At 45.4% G+C, this 24,850-nt stretch overlaps 7 protein-coding genes and 1 non-coding gene across 8 annotated transcripts; 3 read left to right on the top strand and 5 right to left on the bottom strand.

The window, feature by feature from the left end:
* Positions 1–262: 262 nt before the first annotated feature.
* Positions 263–4,628, bottom strand: IL334_001966 (uncharacterized protein; the record flags this gene model as incomplete). The annotated part of the gene is made up of 6 exons (XM_062933714.1): positions 263–514; positions 576–766; positions 826–1,083; positions 1,139–1,369; positions 1,426–2,766; positions 2,819–4,628. The coding sequence occupies 6 exons, from the start codon at positions 4,626–4,628 to the stop codon at positions 263–265; spliced, it is 4,083 nt and encodes a 1,360-aa protein (XP_062789765.1).
* A 397-nt stretch (positions 4,629–5,025) lies between these two features.
* Positions 5,026–6,811, bottom strand: IL334_001967 (uncharacterized protein; the record flags this gene model as incomplete). Its single annotated transcript, XM_062933715.1, has 8 exons — positions 5,026–5,229; positions 5,281–5,354; positions 5,425–5,574; positions 5,633–5,831; positions 6,235–6,356; positions 6,419–6,483; positions 6,535–6,596; positions 6,653–6,811. The coding sequence occupies 8 exons, from the start codon at positions 6,809–6,811 to the stop codon at positions 5,026–5,028; spliced, it is 1,035 nt and encodes a 344-aa protein (XP_062789766.1).
* A 428-nt stretch (positions 6,812–7,239) lies between these two features.
* IL334_001968 lies at positions 7,240–7,327 on the bottom strand. Its single transcript has one exon. It is a non-coding gene; the product is annotated as a tRNA-Lys (tRNA).
* A 975-nt stretch (positions 7,328–8,302) lies between these two features.
* IL334_001969 (uncharacterized protein) lies at positions 8,303–11,262 on the bottom strand (the record flags this gene model as incomplete). Its single annotated transcript, XM_062933716.1, has 11 exons — positions 8,303–8,377; positions 8,430–8,722; positions 8,775–8,985; positions 9,041–9,214; positions 9,259–9,511; positions 9,561–10,033; positions 10,082–10,444; positions 10,494–10,846; positions 10,898–11,053; positions 11,102–11,162; positions 11,221–11,262. The coding sequence occupies 11 exons, from the start codon at positions 11,260–11,262 to the stop codon at positions 8,303–8,305; spliced, it is 2,454 nt and encodes an 817-aa protein (XP_062789767.1).
* Positions 11,263–11,605: 343 nt separating this feature from the next.
* IL334_001970 (uncharacterized protein) lies at positions 11,606–11,976 on the top strand (the record flags this gene model as incomplete). Its single annotated transcript, XM_062933717.1, has 2 exons — positions 11,606–11,652; positions 11,712–11,976. The coding sequence occupies 2 exons, from the start codon at positions 11,606–11,608 to the stop codon at positions 11,974–11,976; spliced, it is 312 nt and encodes a 103-aa protein (XP_062789768.1).
* Positions 11,977–12,261: 285 nt separating this feature from the next.
* On the bottom strand, positions 12,262–15,819 carry IL334_001971 (uncharacterized protein; the record flags this gene model as incomplete). The annotated part of the gene is made up of 13 exons (XM_062933718.1): positions 12,262–12,281; positions 12,338–12,417; positions 12,478–12,663; positions 12,717–12,992; positions 13,042–13,205; positions 13,256–13,625; positions 13,673–13,941; positions 13,990–14,164; positions 14,219–14,427; positions 14,476–14,564; positions 14,621–15,099; positions 15,153–15,320; positions 15,374–15,819. The coding sequence occupies 13 exons, from the start codon at positions 15,817–15,819 to the stop codon at positions 12,262–12,264; spliced, it is 2,931 nt and encodes a 976-aa protein (XP_062789769.1).
* Positions 15,820–17,447: 1,628 nt separating this feature from the next.
* On the top strand, positions 17,448–21,684 carry IL334_001972 (uncharacterized protein; the record flags this gene model as incomplete). Its single annotated transcript, XM_062933719.1, has 15 exons — positions 17,448–18,532; positions 18,581–19,107; positions 19,164–19,282; positions 19,338–19,457; positions 19,510–20,158; positions 20,210–20,234; positions 20,287–20,410; positions 20,471–20,580; positions 20,643–20,833; positions 20,896–20,913; positions 20,973–21,110; positions 21,166–21,247; positions 21,307–21,412; positions 21,473–21,616; positions 21,679–21,684. The coding sequence occupies 15 exons, from the start codon at positions 17,448–17,450 to the stop codon at positions 21,682–21,684; spliced, it is 3,444 nt and encodes a 1,147-aa protein (XP_062789770.1).
* Positions 21,685–22,077: 393 nt separating this feature from the next.
* On the top strand, positions 22,078–24,784 carry IL334_001973 (eukaryotic translation initiation factor 3 subunit B; the record flags this gene model as incomplete). The annotated part of the gene is made up of 8 exons (XM_062933720.1): positions 22,078–22,172; positions 22,238–22,423; positions 22,493–22,679; positions 22,742–22,885; positions 22,939–23,616; positions 23,679–23,832; positions 23,893–24,314; positions 24,383–24,784. The coding sequence occupies 8 exons, from the start codon at positions 22,078–22,080 to the stop codon at positions 24,782–24,784; spliced, it is 2,268 nt and encodes a 755-aa protein (XP_062789771.1).
* Between the last annotated feature and the right edge of the window lie 66 nt (positions 24,785–24,850).

Genomic DNA, 24,850 nt, shown 5'->3' on the forward strand with positions numbered 1-24,850 from the left:
AATACCCTAGCATTATTTTATACCCTCATTATGTTCTACCCAGCCGCATTTCCTAATTCCGCATATTCTCGTAATGGCCTAGTGTGTTTGTATAACCTTGAATGATATAGAAACGTAATGCATATGCACCATTCCTTCCCATCGTATAATTATATGACATGACAACCTACAATATCCAGCTTCAATCGTGAACTGTATTAAATAGCCAAATTCACCCAATAGCACGGTAAAAGTTATTCTTGGTAGCTATGAGAATGCTTGTTTATGCCTTTCCCATGAATCCGCCCATACCCTGATTAGCACTCGCCATGGCCATTCCCATGGTTCTTTGAGCATCAGCGATTGAGATAGCATTATCTCTCGATTTCTTCGGTAGGGCTATGAATGGGTGTTGAAGGAGTTCAGCAGCTGTTGGACGAGCATTGTGATCTATTTCAAATGTTCTTCTGAGGAAATCGGCAGCATCGGAAGAGGTATCTGATGGGATTTCTGGGACAGGCATCTGTGACCCAATCTATTTAATGGAGCGATCAGCTGCTACCGGGAGTATCACGTCGTACTTTCAGCTGACTCACCCTGAAGATGGCTTGCATCTGGGTTAATCCGGGATAAGGATGTGATCCGGAGAGCATCTCCACTACTAAACAACCAACACTCCAGATGTCCGCTTTTGAGGTGTACGAAGTTTGTTTAACGATCTCGGGAGCCATCCAAAAGACTGAACCTTGTAAAGAAGGTCGATTCGCTTTGAGACCAGTCATTAGGTCTACGGGGTGGCATGATATCAGCTCCAACGTTTAATGTTGTAATCTGACCAATACATACTATTTTCAACCTTTTTACTGATACCGAAATCGCTAATTTTGATTCCACCTTTGTTGTCGACCAAAATGTTGGCGCCTTTGATGTCTCGGTGGATGATCTCCCTCTCGTGAAGGTAGTTCAACCCATAGAGGATTTGTCGGACGAAATTTTTAACCAATGCTTCTTCGAAAGCGCCGTAATTGCTCAGTAAAGCTGCTACTGAGCCACCGGGAACGTATTCTAGGAAAATATTGAGGTGGTTGTCGTCTGCTGATGAGTCTATAACAGCGAATAAATATATCAGCATAAGCCTACATAAGATCAACCCACTCACCTAGGTATTGGACTATATTCTCGTGTTGCAATTCCTTCAACAACTCGATCTCCCTCTCCAAGGCAGACACCATACTCTGCTTTCTATCTTCGTTCCTTGCCGATCCAGTAGGTAGCTCGACTTGTTTCACAGCCATCAGCAGACCTGAGTGTGCGTCCATCCCTAAGTAGACTGAACCAAATGATCCAGCTCCGATCAAAGCACCTTTGATCCATTTGATGATTCGCTTAGCTGTCGAAGGAGATCAGTACTGCTTACCCTGGCGCGATGTTATTAGCTCAGCTTACATCCGGTCGAAGTAAACGCTTTCCCGTGCTCATTTTCGCCTTCATCTTCTTCACTTTCACTTTCTGTTTCGTCCTCTTCAGTTGACTCGTCTTCCGTCTCTGTCTCTGTTTCCGTCTCCGTCGCGTCACTTTCATCATCTCCATCACTATCACCTTGGTCTAGGGGTACATTGAATCCTCCGGGCACTATCGGTGGTGCAGGTGGAAGGATAACTTCTTCTTCATCGTCATCGGATTCCTCAAATGTGATTGTGCTTGATCGCCTATTCTCAACTTCTGCAGTGATTTCGTCCACGGTCAATAGTGACGCTGTATCTGTTTTATCTCTATTACGTCTTAATTGCGATAACATTGAGAATCTAGATCTCGATGAATCCGCAGAACCCCTTCGTCGCAATGCTATCGATTTCGGTCTACTTTGCTTTGGCGTCGGAGAATAGTTCACTAGTGATTCGGCCAACGATTCACCTGAAGGTTGAAATGGTGGCAGTAGGGGTGGTTGACTTTCAACTGATGCCGACGAATCAGCATCAGATTCGCCATCTATATGAGGTCGAGTTTGAATACCATCATCGTGTGATACTGATAATCTTGGTGGATGTTCTTCGCCCAAAATCTCACTTTCCTCTTCTGGGATTGTTCCAGCTGGTGGTGGAGATGAGATCATCGTTGCCCTACTTCCAGGTCTTGTACTTCTGCTAGGGGGAGAAGCTTTAAATTCTGCCATGGGCTCGGCGATCCGAACACTGGATCGTTTCATTGATGGAGCGAACGTGGAATCAAAACTCAATCTTCCAAGAGAATCAGAAGGGGCGATACTGCCTCTTCGAAGACCAGACCCACTGCTCATTCTGAGCATACTATGTCTAGCTTTCTCGACATCTTTCCTTTTTGCAGAAGGGAAGTATTCCGCCAAGTGATTTGAGATCAATTCACTAGGTGGACGATGACCGAAAAAGTTGTAGACCGATTTCTTCTTTGCACTGATGAAACTCGCTGAAGACGGGCTTCTAGCTGTACTTGGAGAAGGAGGGACTTCGGGCATGGGTACTCCTAGGCCAGACATAACACTAACAGTACTAGCTCTGTTCATCTTTTTCGAAGCTGCGGATTTGACAGGGGTAAGTAGATTGGCGTGTTCCCCAAATCGAGGTCCAGAGAAGGGTGTCGGTGAAGCTGGAGACATGGGTTGAGGTGGGGCTTCTCCCAGGTAGTCTTTCATGTTCTTTCGATTTTGAAGCTTTCTTGTTCGACGAAGGGTTAGCCCTTTATCCCTTATCGATGTCCCATCTCGATGTGAGAGGCAAATTCCAAGTAAATCAGCTTCAGACAACGGTCTCGCTGGGCAAATAATGTAGATCAGCATCGTGCGACCTGCAACGTTCCAACTCACAATCATTGTCTGGGTCACTATCGGCATAGACACCCCATCCATCTACCTCCAGCCTTTCTCCATCCTCATCACTCTCGGTGTCTGTGTGTACATGTACGCCAGTACCCCATTTCCCGAACTTTTTTAGAGCTCTCTCAAGCACTTCTACACCACTTGAAGCATGCATTACGTTCACCGTTCTCATCGTTCCATCTTCTGCATTGACGAACTTGACAAGTTGACGTCGAAGGTCATCCAGTGAAGGTGCACCTCGGCTGTTATTGGATGAAACAGTACTTGCCAAAGATTCATTTCCAGTTTTATTTCTCGTACGATCGGAAGAAGTAACGGTTCTTCCTACAACATATCCAGGATTGGGTGTCACCGCTCGTTTTGATGGCAGACTGCTGGTGCTTGAAGCGAGATTGTCCGAATTCTGCCGTTCTAAAACGAGTTCGTCTCTACTCCTACTGGCAGCAGCGAAAGGATGTTGTGGTGCTGATCTTCCTCCCAAACCCATTATAGAGGGGAATTTCCCCTTGATCGGGCTAATCTGCTTGGGCGTCGTTCCTCCAGCTTGAGATATACTTGGAGATTTACGATGCGCAGAGTCATTTGATCGAACAGAAGTAACCCTTGAACCACTTCCAGATGCAGGTCCTTTAGGTAGACCAAAGTCGTTGTCACTCTGCGCCCAGGTTGGTGTTTGTCTACCGCTCTCGCCCTGCCTATGTTGGTTCTGTTGTGTATACGCAGATGCGTATTCAGCTGCTGAGGACTGTTGAGATGCGCTTGGGTCGGGAGGTAAAGGGCGAGAAGCGAAATTCGATGAATCAACGTTAATCGGACTGGGCGATTTACGGCTGGGATCTCTTGACGGTGGGGGTCGTAAACTATTTTGACGCGAGATATTGGGAGCAGGAACAGAAATGCCATTACTGTTGGAGAGTGTGATCGTTGCATTCGAGCTGGATTGGGAGGGCAATGTGGGTCTGGAAGATACTGATTGCTGTATAGATGGGATAGGTCTGGGTGTAGTAGTAGTCGATCGATATGACGTGGCTGAAGGCAAGTTGTTTTGATATGCTTGCGGAAGAGGACGAGAGGATTTGTATTGCTGCAGATCTAAAGGCGGAGGTCGAGAGGTGTTGAGTCGTCTCGTTGAACTTGAGCTAGAGCTGGAAGAAGGTTGGGCGAGCCGGGAGTGTGATCGGACAGATTCAGGAAGTAGAGGAGATATGATTTCTTCTGATGTTTCACTAGGCGGTGTAGCCACACTTCTGACACTTCCAGACCTCATTGTCAACGTTGACGTTCTTGCGCTTCCAGCTGCTCTCTTCCGAAGATCCTTGATCCCTCCTAACAATTTCACCCGTTCTCCAACTTTCGCTATTCCAATCTCCTTCAACGCTGACATGTCCAAGTCCAACAGGACCTTCCCATCTATATCGTTCTTCTGGAAAGCCGCTGCATACTGTCCACATCGGTGTAGGTTGAGGAAAGCAGCCAATTCTTGTTGACCCCATCCTTTGAGATAGTCATTGAACGGCTGTCCCGAAGGTGGTCGAAGCAGAGGTGGAGTAGGAGGTCTTCGATGATGTATCACGTTAACGGAGGATGAAGACGTTGCTGAAGTGGAGATAGAATTGAGAGATGATTGATGACGCGGTTGTGGCTCAAGGTGATGGGAAGAGGCATACGGATGACGAGAGGTTTGACTTCCGTTTTGTGCGAAGTGAGGTGAAGTTGGGGTGGTGTTTTGGGAGGATATTGAAGAGGTAGGGGAGTGGGTGACGGGATGGGGACGAAGAGAGGATGACAGACTTGTCATGATGTGAAGCTGGACCGGATCATCGAGCGTCTTTTGGTGCAAAGAATGGATGTGAGCTGAGTGTGATTAAGTGATCTCGAACAAAAGAGAATCAAACAAGGGGAGAACATAGAACATATACTACAAATCAATCTGAAACACGCTGTAGCCCGGGAAACAGAACGTTCCGGCGAAAGTCACGTGATCATTAAAACAGCATTTAGAATATCTAGATAGGACACCCCATGCGCGGAAAGCGATACTCGTATGATCTTGATCATGAACACTGCCTCTGATTCGCCAGATGAGGCGTTGATCTTTCACGAACCTGTTTGATCCATCAAGGATCATACGACAAATCTGCATGGCTCACATTACACCAAAAGTTCGAAACAATGCAAAGTACTTTACGAACTGATTATGCCTTAGCTCCCTCAATCTTTTTGGTCAATTCTGGAACGGCCTCGAACAGATCAGCAACGAGGCCGACGTCAGCCACTTGGAAGATGGGAGCATCAGCGTCCTTGTTGATAGCTACTATCATCTTTGACTCTTTCATTCCTGCTAAATGTTGAATAGCACCGGAGATACCGGCAGCAAGGTAGAGTTCGGGGGCGACAACCTACATCACTCATAATCAGTATTTCACATCTATATGATACTCTTTACTCACCTTTCCAGTCTGTCCAACTTGCAACGAGTTGTCCGCGTAACCAGCATCCACAGCAGCTCGAGAAGCTCCAACAGCTTCAATAGTAATTGAGACAAGTTAGTGTCAATTTTCACCTGTTGTCCTTTGGAACTGCTAGTGACTCACCAGCACCTAAAGCGTCCGCGAGGGGGTCAAGAATCTTATTAAAGTTTTCTTGGGATTTCAATGCTCTGCCGCCTGATACTACTCTTGACGCAGAAGAAAGATCAGGTCGAGATGAGATTGTCAATTCTTCGGAAATGTATTTGGTTGGTGCTGATATACCCAATATTAGCTCTGTTGCGAGCGGAATGACAGGCGTAAGTGAATTCACCATCAGTAGAAGTGGCTTCTACATCCTCTACAGAGGCACTACCACCTCCGACCTTTGCCTTATCGAAAGCGGTCGTTCGTACAGTCACGATCTTGATAGCGTCTTTCGGCGAAGATTTGATCTTGAGAATGGCATTACCAGCGTAGATGGGTCGAGTGAAGACATCGCCCGAGGATTCAAGTGCTATGATATCGGCGATCTGTGAGGGTTGTTGAACGTCAGCCCAGTGCAGTAACGCATGTGCAGATCTGCTTGGTCTCTCGCCCTTATTCCTCTCTCGCTGCCATTCCGTCTTCTGGTATACCTGGCAAGCCGGCTATGCCCTCTCCACTTGTCCCCTTGGCCCCCTCCTCCGGTCTTCGCCTTCTCCAACTTCTGTCGCGTGCTCACTCCGCCCATCCCAAATACCCTTGTCAAGTCTCCCCATGTCACCTACTCTCCTGGTGGTGAAAGCTTCATCTACTCGGATTCCCGCGCATCTGTTTTATCTTCATATACGCCTACGTGCCGTTGCTTGCGATCCGTTTTGCACATACACCGCAATCCGCCTCCGGCAGCCCATGTGGAATTCCTTTTTCAGATCTTCACGAGTTTGAACTCACCATGGATGAATCCAGCATACCTGCTAGCCTTGGAAAGACGTTCTTCCCTACTGCGGTATGAGCCGCAAAAATGTGAGAAATCTTTTTGGCGGGAAGAACGGAGGCAAGAAGGGGGGCGACACCTGGTCAAGCGCGTGTGGATTTAGCGCACTCAGTCATCAACTTGAGAAACCATCACACATACTTTCAGCTAAGGCGTGAGCATATGAATCAGAAGCAGCAGTGTATATCTTGGTAATCCCGTCGATCCTATCGCCAGTATCAGCAAGCTCAGCCATATGTCGGGGGAGATAAACGTACTTTTTCACTTCTTCAAGCACACCATCGACATCGCTCTTGGATCCCACAACAATACCAGCGGTCTATGAAATATCATTAGATTCCTTTGAATAACAAGACACCAAGGCAAACGACTCACTTCCGATCCAAGAGATTGAGCAGCTGTAACAGCATGTAAACTGGAATCATTCAACTTCCCATTCTTGTGCTCTAAGAACACCAACGAGGAAGCCAATCTCCTCTGAGCGATGGCTGAGGAAGATAATCGGGACGTTCGCACAGCAGCACGTACAAGCATCTTGACTGGTGGTAGACGTAACAGACTAACGTGTTATTGTGTATAAACAAGTAAGATGTATATTTCGAATAGGAATGATCGAAAGATCTTTACTCTTTGCTACCCGACGCATCCGAAATATCAGGTCGGCTCGAAACAATCAAATCACAACCGGAACTATGTTAATTCGCCCACCCATTTTAGTTTGGCGCTTCAAAATCATTGGCTTGGTGGCATCTCTTTACCATTCTTTGTCGCGGAAGCACGTGAGACAGGTATGCACGCCCGCAACCTTTCTACTCAATTAATAGAGGGTGGACGACACCCAGAAGCAGTCTAGACATGAAAAAGACAGCGGCGAGTCGATGGGCTCGGTTAACGCGCTAATGACCTCACCCTTTTCCCCCTTGACCGTTCTGCTCTGAGCAGTGAGAAGATCTAAAAAGGTAAGCCCATGGCGGGACTCGAACCCGCAATCGCCCGATCAGCTGGAATCAGCTTAAGAGTCGGGAACTTTAACCATTAAGCCACACGGGCAGTCGGTTTCATGAATTAGAGACTTTTCAAGTCAATAGTATCTACAGACGCCCCAAACCGGGGAAGGGACGGGAAGCTTTTCAACCCTCGTATGGCTTTGTTCTAGCTTTGAGAATGGGCCTTGGAGCACTTTGGTTTGCCATCTCAGCGACAGGAAGAACATATCACGTTGTTTGTCTAAGTCTCTAGCTCAGCTAATAAATTGGGATGATCCGTCTCTTGCGATGTATCCATCAAGACTGTCCAGAGTTGGCCCTTCTACGGCCTTTTCCATCGCATTTGCAGCTTTGGAGAATGTTTTCAGTTGAGATTCGGATTTTTATGCGAAAAAAGCATTCCATCAGACGAAAAGCCTCTTTCGGTCTTTGCACATGCTCTCTCTCAATCTATAATATTCGTCCCTGATTCGTGAAATTGGTCTTCGGCCATAGCTCTAACTTGCACCTTTATTTCAATCATGGGCTGAAAAGTGATATCCGAACTACCAGTGTGTTGGAAGCTGGTCAACCTCGAAGGTGAAAGGATCTGGATCGCAGGATTACAAGTAATCGCTTAGTGTTCACTGGTACCTGAGCCTCAATGGATTATTTGTTCTAAATCATCAACCTTTGTCACCTATGCGGGCTATTTATCCAAACCAACTATATCGAGTTGAAAGCGCACAAATGCTCTCTTTGGTGCTAGACTGTTCCCGCCGGAAGTTCTTACCATTGCGCGCATGCATGTCATCTGAGCAACGATCAAGGAAGAGCGGTCTTGTCGAGTTTGCGTGCATCAGAAATCGTGGCGCACGTTCACCAGTGTGTTTGACGAGAAACATATGCGACTTTTACGCTGAATATTTCTGTGACCTCTCTATTCCGCGGTGTTCACGTATGACGCTTGTGGTGAGCTGTACCTTCACAATATTACGAAATGCATACAGAGCAGAGAAGTAAGATAACAAGAAATGAACAGCTGTCTACAATCCTATTTCTATTCTACATCCATCTCCTCCTCTTCCTTCCTGCCAGAAGCCACCACAGGAGGCGGTTTGAATTCTTCCGACCACTGCGTCACCAACTTTTAGTACTACCCGAACTTGTGACCAGATAAGACTCACCTTTGGGTACTGCCTCTTATACAAGCTCATACAGACGGTATCCATTTGTTGTATCGGAGCATCGAAGTGAGCCTTGAAATAACCATGAGTACCTAAGGGTTCTTTTATGTGACCGATTTTGCCGAATTTAGTATGCAATTCGACGGATTTGAAGTAATCGATATCTTCCCTGTTGAAGAACATGTATCGCATAGTGGCTGTTTTCTTGTGTACTTTGAATGGATGACCAGTCAAGATTATTCTCTTTGAGATGATACGTGTTGGGTCTGGGGAGAGGAATGATCCCATTGCGACTAAATTTGGGACTGTGGACAGTTAGCGTTGTCTTGGGGAGCGACTGCTCACCTTGATCTGCTCCTTCGTCTTTTAACAATATGCAAGCGGTTTTACCGAAACAGATTGGGCCAAATGTAGTAGCTACAGTAGCGACACCTGGTCTCAGGAATTTCTCTGATTTGTGTACGTTGTTCACCCCTTTACCTCCTCCACGGACGTGCTGAGAGTATAATGGACGGATGACGTATCGTCGTGGTCCGACACAGAGCACAAGAGGTTCCTGCAAAGGGTTTGGAATTAGCTGGAGAGATCTAACATGGCTGAAATTCACTTACCTTTGCTTTGACCGGTTCTGTGTACTCGGTATTTCTCTGCACAACAAAGTGCAGGACAGATTGTTTGTGTTCATGTTGCAGAAGCCCGTGGACGATAAATGGTAATGCGTTATCTCTCTCGTCCACGACCGATCGCGGGACGTCTTTAAGAACCAGTATTACTCTCGTTCCAGCCTAGAGTTGGACATAAGTACCATCAACGCATATAACGAACTTACCTTGACGCCCTCCTCAGCACCATCCCGTTCGATTCGCTTTTTCGTTCCTCCGTAGTTTTCAAACTGGAAGATTTTTGCGTAATCTACAGGAAGATTCTCGTATGGATCCCAAGGCGAAGTTCTGAAACTCTTCAATCCTCTATACCTCTGGAAACGTGTTCTAGCGGGAATGTGTCGAGGAGTATCAATCTCATCGGGGAACATCACATCATCTCGTTGAGCTTTTTCCCTTTGGCGCAGATATGCCTCGTATCTGATGTAAAGTCAGCAAAATAGTAGCCGGTTAAAATCGCTCTACTCACTGTTCCTCCTCCTGCTCCTCATCAAGGTCGTTATGAGCCTCTTCCCTCCTCTCATCAAGCTCAATTTCCTCTGTTTCTTCGACTTCTCCATCATCATAAACCTCCCTGCCAGAATCGTCTGCAACGTGTTCATCCCCTGACACATCCATATCTCCTTCCTCATCCTCATCATCTTCGTCGTCCTCATCTTCATCTTCGAAAATCCAGGCAGCTTGATAAGCACTGGTACCCTTGGGTACTCGTTTTGTACGCCTCTTTTCTCCGGTGGAGCTTTCTGCCGCAGCCTCAGATCCTCCCATTTCCTCTTCTGTGGGCCATGTCTGTTCGTTGGCCATTAAATCGGGAGTATTGGTAGCAATCAAGTCGTCGGCGTTCTCCGTGGGTATGGAAAGGGGTTCGGAGGCGGTATCCACAGACATGGATTGATGGGCTCGCTTTGCAAGAGCTAAAGAGGATGGCGGTGCGGGGAGGATCTATACTTGGCATCAGCATTCGTCCAGATTCTGCGAAAATTTGCGTACCGCTTCAACCTGGAAATCTCCTCGCCCTGGTAAGTGTACTAATCTGTCCGCACTCAATGCACCTCCTCTGACTGTTCCAATGATCTCCAATCGTCCCTTCTCTACACCATCTTCTCCTTGCACACCACTTCCGGTCCATCGAAGAGCTTCAGATCCTTCCGCCACGATGAACGCTCGGCCCTCTTCACTCTTCGTACCTCCAGGTGCTGCTTCACAGAAAGCTCGAGCCAGTAAAGCGGATTCGTTGGGAGAGTCCGATGAGTGGATTTTAGGGACTGATGGGAAGAAGTATTTGGTGAATGAAAGAAGGGATTTATGTATCAGTTGACGTGTATCAGCTTTTATAGGGTTAGTCGAGGGAGCCTATAAATGACATTAGTCGCAAGATCCGGGTGTCCGGGAAAAAACTTACCTGAACACAAGCTATCATCTCTACACCACCAGCTTGACCTTGTAAACTCCTCAATATAGCTTCTCCTTCAAGTTGTACCTCATCGACACTGCTCAGTAAAAGCACTACATAATCACTGATCAATGCGGCATCGAGCGTAGGATAAAGGGAGAGAGGTGGCAACAGATTGACTTGCAAGGTTGTCTTGAATCGTGGTGCTCTGATAAGATATGTTCCTCTGTCAGTGATCGTGGAAGAGATCTCCTCAAGTTCAGACTCGGGCAAGCCAAGAGATGGAAGTAGATTAGCAAGGAAAGTGCGAGGTGACAAGGAGGGTAATAGGGGAACGAGGGAGACGATACGAGGGACTTGTCCTGTTTATCCAATTAGCTTGGATCCATATCTATGCTCGAGATGAAGCCTACCTCCTCCGCTGCTGGTCGAAAAGAATTTCATATCTTCTACAACAGATTTCCTCTTCAGATCTCGTTTTTGAGTGTTCGCGTTTAGTCTAGCCTTTTTGGAGCTGGATGCGAGATTTTTGGTGTTCTTGCCGGAATGAGAAGATCCACCCATTTTACCTATCCACCCGTGTAAGCTATATAACTTGCATCAAAATGGTAGCGTACCTTTTGCAGCAGTCTTGAGAGAGCCTTTTGAGGCATGCTTGGATTTGAACCCCTTGTTGGACTGATCCAACGGAATTCTAACGTCAGCGGATGGCAACGAGTCAAATCGTTCGACTCACCTGCTTCAGTGTCGGTCGATGTCGATGATCTGACGACACCATCTTGTAAATGTATAATAAACCGAATGGGCAGCAATGAGCAAGATGAGATGAAAAGATATTGATATCACAGATATGGTCAAAAAAGAAAGTCTGCAACATTTCATGCAAAATTCAAAATATTGCGAAACACGTGGCATATTAAACCCTGAATCGGATCTCCTCCACCAAAATCATTCCTTTCGCAACTACTCGTAACCTTACACATCGTCCCCCTTCTTCGCATTGGAACAGACTTACAACACAGGTCTTTTACATATCTCATAGAAACTTGCATCATCTTCATCCGGCAGGCTCTTTCGTCGATCCTTGGTGGCCGGAAATCACCAAAAGTACAACCATTATCATGGACGAGCTGTTCTTCTTCTTCATCCTGTTCTGCGGTCTTTTTCTGTAAGTAAACGGTGTTTGCTGTCTTCAGTATCACATGATAACTTACACTCATGATACAGCCTCGCATCGATCATCTACTGCTTCTTATCGACCTGTCTTGGTGTGCAAATTCGTCGCTCGGATCTGTCCGAGGCGTTCTCGTTACCCACACCTGCAAAAATACGCGCTAGAGACGCCGAGCGACGGCGAAGGTTAGAAGCATCCGGAGGATACGAATTGGACGATATGGATAGGAATATGGCATATGAGAGAGTAGGCGTGTCTTCTGGGCCTGAAGAATTCGAAGTCATGAGAAGAGGAGGACCTGGACGAGCTTTGTTCTGAGTCCACTTGTATGTATAGAAGGTAGACGGATCGATTGAGTCGAGTGCGATCACGCGGCGATTCACAATCCTACTGATTCTCTATTATACTGATGCATTGATGATGATTTCTGTCCCAAAACCGACTGATGTGATAAATATAGAAAGAAATAAACAATCTAAAACCCATCAAAAAGTAATCACAGAATTCCAATATTATAATGAAGGAGAACTGTCCCAATGAATTTGGAAAATCGTAAATCTTTTTGATAGCCCATGTAAAGAGTGTGAAATATGTGTATAGCGCTTAGAATTGGAACAAAAGTACTGAACATAATAAATAATCAGCATCCAGTAAGATTGCAGATTAAAAAGAAACTCACACCAAGGATTAAGCACGATGGGGTAAAGGAAATGACAACATGCTTGTGCCATGAGAGGTAAGATACAGGTAAAGTTTGTACTAAAGTCATAAGGTAATCAGCTTATATATCACTGAAAACAGCGGCGGAAAGTCGCTCACATTCTATATCCTAAAGGTACCAAAGGAGAAGCCATAAAAGCGACACCAAGAATCATCACCCATGAAACGATCCAGATATCCCAGAATCGTTTCCACATTGCAGGCCACTCCTTGAAGAAATGTGATAGTTCGACTTCTTTAACAGTTGAAGCCCATTGCATATTATATCCAGTCAAATGTGCGCACCTATCATGGTAATCAGTACGAGTCATTCGAGAAGGGCGTCGATCAAGACTCACAAAGCAGTGGACAAATGCCAGGACATTCCACAGAAGAAGAAAAAGAAGAAGACGATCCACTTAAAGTTTTGTATCAAGGCGTTACCCAGCGAATTGGCGTTTAATCGATATTGGAAAAGGGCCGAGGAGACATTCGAAAGACCACAGAAAATGACAATACATGTCAAGAATACTTGCCATGATGAGAGGTAGAACAAATCGAGCACATCGTCGAAAAGGCCTATCAGAACCCAATTGACAAGGGATAATAACAAGGAACAAGCAATAGCATAATATCTACAGCATGATTAGCTTAAGGGTCTCCCACCCTGCAATAAACACTTACGAAGAGATATAAGCCAATACAGATATTTTGGAGTGAAGAGGGATACCATCGGCCCAAACGAAAGATCGGTACAAAGGAGTGATAGGGCCTTTGGTGAACCATTGTCTGAAAGGGTGGAAAAGAAGCTCCGAACAACCATATGCGTATTTTTGCCAACGATTGAGCTATCGAGACAATCAGCATCCAATTCGATATCATTAAACGAAGTACGCACCTCGTCATCAGCGGTAAGAGAAACACCTTCTTGGAAACCACCATTTGAATAAGCGGCCCATCGCAGACTCCATCCTCTCATTTGACATCTCAAAGCTTGATCGAAGTCTTCAGACACATGTGATTCAGACCAACACTTTCTGATACCGTCATCGGCGTCGATGAAAGAAGCGTCCTGAATGGCAGCCCATCGCAGGAAGGCGTTATGTCCAACGAAAGGCGCAACTTCGCCGTTGGCGGCACAGAAGGAAATAGCAGTGTTGATACGGGTAGTGAACGAAGTGATACCATTCTCAAAGAAATGTCCGACGACTTGCATGACCGCGGACTCATGTTGAATGATGGCGATGTTGGGAGAAGCAGCAAACTCACTAAACGAGAGTTAGTAAAAACCTTTAGATATCCCAGGGCCACTTACGAAGCGGCATCAAGGAAACAGTCTTCAGGAACTCGGGTATCGGAATCAATAATCAGAATGATCTCTCCTACACGGATGTTACCAGCAGCCCAGGCGATACCCTCGGATTCTTCGAGTGATCTGGCTAGGGCCTCGTCATAAATTTCTCGTTCATCCTCATCGCTCCAATGCCAATTGGGGTCAGATTCCTCTTCGCCGTTGGGACGAAGTTCATCCATGATTTCCTCTACTCGAAGTGACAATCGGTTACCAAAATTCATGTTAGAAGCCTGATACAACGTCAGCAACGATCGAACGCGAACCGCGTCACAACATACCTTCTTGAATCTACCTTTTCGGATGAATCCATCTTTACCGTGTTTAGGTCGAGCGGTCCAGCCGATATTGTTACGATCGTAATAAGCCTTTCGGATTTCTTGCTCTTCTTCGTCCCACAATTGCATACCATCGTCGAATACAAAGATGTTGACGGATCCACCTTGTCGTTCGTAACTATGCATTGCGTAATCAGCTTGGTCCAAGATGTTACTATAGAAAATCACGCACGTGGTAATAGCCTTTTTCAAAGATTCGACAGTAGGAATGATGACACCTTCCAATCCTTCCTTGTAGACAGGCATTTGAATTGTGATGTGAGGTAATCTACCAGTCATCCGGGCGGGTGCTTTACCAGAGTAGAAAGACGAGTTTTGATGACATTGAGCGACAGGACCGAACATTTGCCACAAGTTACCCATGACACAGATTGAGAAGAACTGCAAGGGGGTTAGGTGAGATCTTTGAAGAGATTAAAGTGTACTAACAATAGCAAGCAGATAACCGAAAGGCGAAGTTGCTATCAAAGCGAAACGGATATATGAGCCATCCAACAAGACTTCCTTGATCAAATTTCCTATTTATGGTCGTCATCAGCGAAAACATTTTCAAAAACCTCCCATTTCGACTCACTAATACCAGAACCGATGAAGACAAAAGTCAAAATCATTGCTAAACCAGACACCAAAGGAGCGTAAAGCATGACGGGTCGTCTGTCTCTCATCTCCCAATCACCTTCTTTGCCTCCCACTTTTTCCTCACCCAGATCGCCATCTGCATCTGCGAGTTCTTTTTCCTTTTCGGCATCCCGATCCACCCAACCATCTTCATCTTCGCCCTTTTCATCGATCTCATCTTCAGATTCGTCCTCTGGTTCCAGCAGTTTCAACTCGTGATGTCTACCTGACCATACATATGCAATCATACGCTGTTCCAGTGCTTCTGCGGATGGTACAAGGGTCTCAACTTCGTCTGCCCAAACGACCAGACACGCCTCGGCCCGCACGAATGCCGCGAATTGATGTTTACGAGCACCTGCAAGTTGAGTCAGATCGTCGAGAATCTGGATTCGCGTATTGACATCGAGTGTAATTTCAATTGCGTCTTCAGCACTACAAATATGCGTCAGTGAAACCTGGTGGGATTGAGATCTCGATAAACTCACCATCGAGCCATGATGGCCTGTACGACTTTACTTGTGATTTTCATAGCGACTTCAGGATTAAGTGTTGAAACAGCACCATCCCACTCTTTGATTCGCCTGCTTAATTCCCTTGCACCTTTCTTGGTGTTCTTGGGCTGAGGGTATGTCCTAAGTACTCTCTTCCGGACTCTAGATAGCCACAGCATAAGCAACGATACGACATCGGACTAGTGATGACTTACCGAATGGAGACCAAGCCATCAAATTCAGCATCTCTGAACCAGCCTTGTCTCTCTGCTACATTCCAGAGGTACCTGACCATCATGTCGTATCTATCTCTAGGTCTACCCCCTCTGTCGAGGATAGAATCATCGCTTTCGTCTGAGCTCGAATCATCACTATCATCGAAGCTTTTCTTGTCTAAATCGCTTGAGGCGGAGGAAGCGAAAGATGCTCCAGATTTACTTGATCCTGATCCCTTTGAAGATACAGACTCATTATCTGACATTTCCCATGATGCTCGAGAAGCTTTCTCGTCAATTTCTTCTTCTTCCACGAATGCTTTCGATGTTCTTGAAAAGGTTTCTGTCGGTCGGCGTGGGACATGAGGTGCGGGTGCACCAGAAGAGTTTGGGATGGAAGGAATCAGAGAGGAAGCGGCGGACGAGAACCGTCGAAGGAACGACATGGTGAATGGGAGCTATCGCCTTGGTTCGCTTGACTGGATGTTTGTGATGATGTAAGGTCGGTTGTAGGAAGTGATGCTTGTGCTTGCTGATAAATGTTGGCGAGTCTTGTTGATATAGCTATCGTAGCAGTTGGAAGGAAAATAAGCCTTCAACGACCTATAGGTGTTATATAACCAATCCACTGACATGTGATATCGCCGACCGCAATACCAACTAACTTTTCTGCTCTCTGTGTCTGGTCCAAGTCAATTGTTTGAAACTTGAAGAAGATTTGCGAGAATGAGAAAGTTGGCCAGAAAGAGACGATACTTTGATTCTGACCACCGGTCTTTGGTTACTTACCAAAAGGGAACAGGAACACTAGATTATCGTCCTACAGATCGCGGAAAGTAAAAGGTTGGACCAGAACAAACTTTGTCTTGCTTTGTGTTATTTCCCTCTAAATGAATTCACAGGGGCTATTATTGTCCTGGGATACGACCGGGAGAAAAGAAGAATAGTGGCGTAATCAGGTCACGTAAATCCAGGGCTCGCCGATGATGATGAAAGTGACGATCGCCCTTCAGAAAGACCGTATTGATAACAAGCAAAAGCGGCTGACAGAATCATTGCAGCGTGATAGTGGGATGCCAATGTCTGGGACCTGAAGTGACAACGTCGTTCGTGACATTAATCGAAATACGTTTTTGATACTGTGAGATCAGACTAAACATTACTCCTTCATAACCTTGGATTGAAATGCAGATGCTAAAGTTTTCCCGGTTCTGGCTATTTAAGAACCAACACTTATTTAAACTCATTTAAAGTTCCCGTTCCGATTAGCTGATTGACCCTGAAGATCTTTTTGTCACACGGGATGTCACTGAGCCGTTCCGTGAGAACTTCCCTTTCCGGTCGAAAATGATGAAGCCCCTGAAGGCTAACCAATGATCCCCGGGAGTTGTGCTGTCCAGCCAATCTGTCAGGCTTATCAAATGAAAGACCTCCTAACCGACAGTCACTGTGGATAGTCTAGCTTTATTCATGTTACTGATGCGATTTGAGCCATACGACGAAGCGGAAGAAATGTTAATTATTCAAGGGAAATTTTAGACCAAGTCAGTCAGTCACCTTCAGGTCCACAGACGGATTCGATTGATAAAACACAATTTCCGCTCCGTCCCTGATCAAAAGAAGCTTTACGTTATACTGGACAGAATCAAACAAATCGTGGAAAGATGATTTCGACTTTTACTAAGCTTCAGTTCAGATTTCTTCTCACGCACAAACGGTAGTCACTCGTGGCAAAGGCAGATAGACAGGACGCTCTCGGATACAACAACGTAGGACTGTCAAGATCAACGTGCCAATCCAGCTTCGATTGAGGTTTTTAGTCTGACACAACTGATATCAAATTGAACGATATCAGCTCAAACATTCAAAGCGACAATTTTCTCAACCAATTGATGGCCTGATTTCTAGTAAGACGGTAACAGATCTATAAGGCCATACATTGGCGCCGCTCGACTAATCGGAGCCTTGGAGTTAGGGCTTGATATAGAATAAGCACCACTAAATACAGACAGTGAGCTTATACATCCTCCCATCACTATCTTTTCATCTGACTAACACAACTTAGCGCGCCAACATGGGAATTTTCGGTAAACCTAAACCAGCCTACTCCCCTCCAGAGCTCCCCACTCACGATCCTGTCCCAAATCGAGCCATACAAAGACGAGTCTCCCTATTCCCTTCTCTCGCTTCTATTGGTCTCAATGAACCTGATCCCAATGCACCCATCGATCCTGTCCACCGTGGACGCACGTTCTCAGGTGAAGAACAACGAACCATCAATGGTGGAAGATTGTCACATTCTATCGTACCAGCATGGCATAGAAAAGCAAGTTTGGCGAACGCTAGAAAAGACACGAATCCCACAAGTCTAAGATTAGGGGAAAGTACGGCCAATGCCGATGGAATGAACAATGCCTTCTACAAATCAAAACTCACCATTGACGAGGGAAGCTCCGACGAGGATGCCTACGACTCTGACGACAATTTCCCTAGCAGGCTATCAGTGACTAGAAAGAACAAGGGGAAAGGGAAAGCAAGAGCATCAGATACGTTACCTGGATGGGAAGCTGCTCCACCATTAAAAAGTAAATTGAAGAAGGGCAAAGCAAAAGATAAGAAGAGCAAAAACAAACACCGGTCAAAACGGGTTATGAGACGTCTTGATGAAAATCTTGATGCCTATAATGCTTATGCTCAGAATGGTCTTGTACCACTGACCAGATCAGCCAATGCAACGCGAGAGGAAATGGCAGCACTGAACCCACCACCAATGTCAATCGCCAATGCTATATTAGAAGAAGATGAAATCACCTTCCCTAAATCCGCCTCTCACACGATGTCCCTCAATACTGCCGCTCAGAATGAACAGCCCAGAGCAGTTCTAGTAGGGGATGGATTTGACGCTTTGGATATTATGGCGGATCACATCTTTAGGTTAGGTGTTCAAAAGAAGAAATGGTTCAAAGCTCCTCGAATGGGTATACGGAGGCATGAAGCCGCTACAGGTGTTACCATCAGAGCTAGAACAGGATTATACAGAAGTTTCCCTGTTGACTACGAAGCGCTCAAACCTTTCGAAGAAGCAATCACAAAGCTCAATCCAGAAGTGGCCATCAAGATAAAATCAGATATCGTGTATACCATTATGGAGACATATATGTGAGTACATTAGGGAAATGATCAAACATCTACTGATTCAATTTGTAGCAATGCCTCCCCCTCAATGACAGAACTCGTTATTGACGAGAATACTCGTATACAAATACTTGACAGTATTGAACTTCTTGCTCGGGCAAGAAAGCATCAATACGCTGCATTCATCCGATCGGAACAAGTCTTAGTCGTTTGGGCCGACGCAGTAGAAAACGTGGTAGCCGCTGCTGAGGCATTGGAAGAATCTTTAATACAATTTGTATGGCAAGGCCCAGAAGTCAATGTCAAATTCAACTTGGTCATGGTTCAAGATGCTAAAGCCAGAGAAGAAGTGCAAGAACAGGAAAGAAGAGATTCTCAGAACTCCAATGAAAAGTACGGGGTCGATGGTGTGGTATTACCAGAGTTAACAGTCGACGACAAAGGGTCAATGAAGACCAAAGAGGAAGACTTGGATCCCGAGGATATCGCCAAAAGAGCACTCAAGCAAGGATGGAGAGAAAGACCGGTCATGCTCATAGCTCCTATATCCGATTCTTTCGCCATCATGCTTTGTATGACTTTGATTGCTCTTGGTTTACGTGAGTGGTCGATATCTATTATTTGTACTTGCCTTGCTGATCTATAAATTTTGCAGGATCGCTTATCAAGGAGTACTTGCTCGATGGATCAGCGTTACGCTTCGTCCTCTTCATTTTTGCCCCGGGCCTTTTCTGTATCACCTCTTTTGCTGCTTTGTGTGTTATCGGATCAGTTGTGAGTACCTATTCTTCAAGCGGATTGGATGCAGTGATCTGATTAGGTATCATAGTGGCAAACATTCGGACCTGTGCGTCAAGTCACTCAGAAATCAAAATACTTTTCAGGTATTGCACCCAAACGAACAATGGGAGCATTAGCTCATGTCACAGTGCAATTACCTGTATACAAGGTATGATACCTGCAGTCAGTTGATCGAATCTCACTAACATAGCCATACATAGGAATCACTCGAAGATGTCATCATGCCCACTGTCGAATCACTCAAAGTAGCTATCACCACTTACGAACGACAAGGTGGCTCAGTCGGTATTCTCGTCTGTGACGATGGCCTCCAATTGCTTTCCAAAGCAGAAGCAGATAAACGACGCCGATTCTACTTTGACAACAGTATCGCATACGTTGCTCGTCCAGGACACGGTGTAGATGGTTTCATCCGAAAAGGTCGTTTCAAGAAAGCCGGAAACATGAATTACGCGGCTGCTATTTCACTTCGAGTCGAAGAAATCATGGATGAATTAAGACCGCCTGCTCAAGAAAAGCTTGATCCTGAACATTTCTGGAACGAGCTCAATGAAAATGACGTATATGACGCTGCCCTCGCTCAAGTTTTGGAAGAATACGAAGGTAAAGCTTGGGCCGCAGGAAACATTCGAATTGGTGAAGTCATCTTGATCGTCGATTCAGATACTCGAGTACCCGAAGATTGTTTCGCCGATGCTGTCTCAGAAATGAATGAAAGTCCAGAAGTAGCCATTATTCAACATATGTCAGGTGTTATGCAAGTTGCCAATCATTTCTTCGAAAACGGTATCGCACATTTCACAAGAAGTATTCAACATGCCATCTCCTATTGTACCGCAAGTGGCGAAGGTGAGTACTTTCCTATCAATCCAGGCGCACCATGGCTGACAATCGCAAAAGTTGCCCCATTCGTCGGCCACAACGCGTAAGTTTGCTGTGTGTTGAAGCACTATTCATCTGCTAAGCCTCCCCTTTAGTTTTCTTCGTTGGTCAGCTCTGCAAGAATGTATGTCCATAGATCCCGATGATGGTGTCAATAAGATTTGGTCAGAAGATCACGTGTCCGAAGATTTCCAAATTGCCGTGACATTGCAGATCAAGGTGAGTGGAGCAACATGCATTACACTATAGTAGCGTACTCACGCTCCTTCCGTCTGATAGGGGTACACCGTACGATGGGCAACTTACACCGGCGGTGCGTTTGAAGAAGGTGTATCCTTGACCTGTGACGATGAGATCAATCGTTGGCAAAAATACGCTTTTGGTTGCTCGTGAGTGCCAAATTCCACCCTTATTGTTTTTTCGTTCGTACCATAGCTTACTTTTGCTTTAGTGAGCTTCTGTTCCAGCCCATCAGACAATGGATATTCAAAGGACCGATAACCCCTCTTTTCAACCGATTCATGTGGTCCACCATTCCAATTCACTCGAAATTCACTATCTGCGGTTATATCTTCTCTTACTACGCTATCTCTTGCGCTTGGATCCTGACTGTCGCCAATTACTTTATTGAAGGTTGGAACTGTGAGTTCTAATTTCTCCTTGTACTCGCAACGAATAAAGTTGACAGTATATTCGGTGATCAGTACCTGTTGATGGTTATTGTAAGTATTTATTCTGGCAATTCCCATTCGCCTGATACATGCTGACTCTACATCTTCAGACCTTCCATCTTGGGAAGTCACTCTCGTCTGTATCATCCTTTTCACTGGTCTCTGCAATGTCGCCTTCATTGTTCTTCGATATCGACTCAAGATTCCGAATTGTTCCCAACTTGCCGTTGATCAGATAAAGTGGATCCGTGAGTTCTCTCCTTTGGCCTATGTTCGATAAGTTCTGGACTGACACCTTCACAGCTTATTTCAGTATTTTCTTTACTGGGATGTCTATGCCCATGTCTGCAGCACTGGTCAGTCATTTGGTCGGATATAATATGACGTAAGTTGTGCACACATTTTGTATCGAAAGGGCCTCAACTGACATGGAACTTGTAAAAGATGGTCCACTACCGTCAAAACTGTCGAGAAATCCAACTTCTTCTTGCAATTACCTATTATCTGGAGACGTTTCTGGCCTCAATTGAGTTTCTTCGGTCTCTGTGTAGTGAGTTATATAACCCACACTCACAACACCGACGTACTGTATTCTGACGATTGCAAACAGCCTATGATGGTCATCACATCATCCAATCTGCTTCCTGCCGCATATCGGGTCGATAACGTTGAGGTGTTCGTTCCCATGGGTATCATTACAGCGTCGCACTTGTTGTATCCCTTTGCCTTGAATCCTTGGTTCTTGTCTTTCTCTGTGAGTCTCATCATGTCCCACGACAGTCAGCTTGATTCGGAGACTGATCTCGACTGCTATAGTTCTAATCGGACAAATGGTATAACTGTCTTGGATTCATACTCTGTCTATACAAGTTTGATTTTCTTCATTTTCACATCCCTAGCATATTATGATTTCTTCTTTTGGGTACCGTTGACATAGAGTATAAACCTTCACGATGTGGACAATAGTATAGTCATATAATCAATAACTGCATGCATGTAAAAAGCCATCCTCTAACACCACACACATCCACTGCCACATTCTACTGTCACTAAAGTCTTATGTCCGGAGTTTCGGATAATCCCGAATGAGACACAAGTTTAAACTCTTCGATTGAAAATGTGTTGCGCGAGAAAGATGTCTTTTTGTTCGATATCTTGTTACCATTTCTGTTCTTCTCATTCACCTTACTTATTTCAAGAACGATATCATAAAAGATGTCAGAATTAGAACAAATAGACGGATTCTCAGAAGAAGATCAACTCGATCTTCAAGCCGAGCTCCAAGAGGGCTTCGCTGAAATTGAGGAAAAGTCAGTTAATAACGGATCAGTCGTAGAGTTCCCAATTAGCTGACTTTACGTATGGTGACTTGCAGATATGCTGTTGATACTCAACAGGGTTTTGAGAACGTCCTTGTGATCGACAACATTCCTGTTATCGATGAAGCCAAGAAGCAAAAATTGGTGGATCGATTAAGGCAATTATTTGCCAAGGCCGGTGCGGCCATCGAGGAGGAGAACATAAGTATGCCATGGGATGACAAGGCAGCTACCAATAAAGGGTAAGTGAACTTCTACAGTCCATGCCAAAATGCAATTGAATGTACTTATCGTCATGTCACTTGTTCCAGTTTTATCTTCCTCACCTACCCTGATGCTCCTCAAGCCGAGAACGCTCTTCGACTACTAGACGGTGCTGCTTTCGGTAAAAATACTCTCTACGTCAACCGATTCGGTGATATTGAGAGATACGCCAACCTCCCTGTTGGTGAGGGTGAGCTTCCAACTGGCTGGAGGGAGAAATCTTACGTTGAAAAGGTGAGTCGGTAACGTAGCAACGAGACTCATTCTATGTGCTAACATACATGTCACCTTGATAGGACCACCTCAGAAGCTGGTTAGGCGACAGTGCTGGTCGAGACCAATACGTCACTTTCCGAGATCAGGACGTCAGTGTTTGGTGGAACGGTCGAAACGGTGTCTCTGAACCTGTCAAGATCGACGGCAAACCTCTTAAAAACAGCGTTAGTACTGCTTTGATTACTTGATAAGATCCATCGTTGACTTTTTCTTTCAGAAATGGGGAGAACTTTACCTCCAATGGTCTCCACTCGGTACTTACCTTTCTTCCCTTCATCGAGTCGGTGTCGCTCTCTGGTCTGGACCTAAACTTGATGGACCTATCGGAGTCAACGTTCTTCGATTTACCCATCCCGGTGTCCGACTTATCCAATTTTCTCCTTGTGAGAACTACCTCGTCACTTGGTCCGAAGAACCCCTCGACAACTTTGAGAACCACCCCAACGCTGCTTTGAGAGAGACATTCGGACCTGAAGATGAAGGCAATCAATACGTCATTTGGGATGTCAAGGCTCAAAGAGTTCTTCGAACCTTCCCCGCTGACAAACCCGTTCAAGGCGAAGATGGTCCTCAACAAATGGCTTGGCCCGCATTCAAATGGTCACCCGATGATGCTTACGTCGCCAGATGCAATGTCGGTGTTGGTATCGCTGTCTACGAACTTCCTGGTATGGGTCTTCTCGACAAGAAATCTATCAAGATTGATGGTGTTCAAAACTTTGAGTGGTGTCCTATGAGTGAGAAAGACTTTGTCGCTAGAAAGACTGGAAAGGGTAAAGAAGGCAGCTTCGTCTTCTGGACTCCTGAAGCTCCTAATCAACCCGCACGTGTCAGCATCATGTCGATCCCTAGCAGAAACATCCTTCGAGCCAAGAACCTCTTCAATGTCACTGATGTAAGCGATTTTCCGTGGTACAGATTTCGTGCAAACAGCTAACGCACGGGTCGATTGTGTAGTGTAAATTCTACTGGCAAAATCAAGGTGATTTCCTCTGTGTTAAAGTCGATCGACACGCTCGAAAGGCAAAGTCAAAGAAGGCTACTTTCTGTAATCTCGAACTTTTCCGAGTTAGGGAAAAAGATTACCCCGTCGAGGTCATAGAGTTCAAGGGTGAGTTTTCACTTCTGTTATTGGCGGCATGGTATTTAAGCTGACCTTACTTCGATTCAGATTACGTCCCTCAATTCGCATGGGAACCTCAAGGTAACCGATTCGCTATCGTTTCTTCAAACGACCCCAATTACGGTCAAGGCATCCCCGGTGTTGTCGTCAAATACAACATTGATTTCTACCAACTTGACCAAAAGAAGGGTGATTTCATTGCTATTAAGCACCTCGATGGAAAGATAGCCAACACCCTTGTTTGGTCTCCTCGAGGACGACATATCGCTCTTGCAACTATCGGTTCATCCCAAAAGTTCGATGTCGAATTCTGGGATCTTGATTTCGTTGTCGACGAAAGAAGAGAAACTTCCGAACCTGGTGCAAATGTTACTATGCTCGCTTCCGGTGAACATTACGGTATCACTGATATTGCTTGGGATCCAAGTGGAAGATACCTTGCCACTTCCGCTTCCTCATGGAGACAAACTGTGAGTAACCTTATCTTTTGTATCTTGTCTTCGGCCGTATCCTTACTGAGATTCTTGTTGCTGTATAGCCTGAGCCTGGATTCTGCGTCTGGGATTTCAAAGGACAACAGTTAGTTCATCAACCTCAAGATCGATTCAAGCAATTCTTGTGGAGACCTAGACCACCTACACTCCTTTCAAAAGATCAAATCAAGAAAGTACGAAAAGAGCTCAAAGAATACTCTAGATCATTCGATGAAGATGATGCAGCGGAAGAAAACAGAGGTTCAGCTGAGAAACTCGCTCAAAGACAAAGAGATATATCAGAGTGGAACGCTTGGCGATCGAGGAACAACAAGAAACTTGATGATGAAAGAGCCAAGAGTGGTAAAGAGAAGAAAGTCGTCAAACAAGATGTTGAAACTGAAGAAAAAGTCGAAGAGATCGTTGAGGAATTACTTGATGAAACAGAGGAAGTCGTCGTTGGTTAGAGTTCGTCGGAATAGTACGGTCATGCATCTTAATTTGCCATTTACAATTCACATTCGTTGCTGTCC

This window comes from Kwoniella shivajii, chromosome 2 (assembly GCF_035658355.1).
Source record: "Kwoniella shivajii chromosome 2, complete sequence".
Lineage (NCBI taxonomy): Eukaryota > Fungi > Basidiomycota > Tremellomycetes > Tremellales > Cryptococcaceae > Kwoniella > Kwoniella shivajii.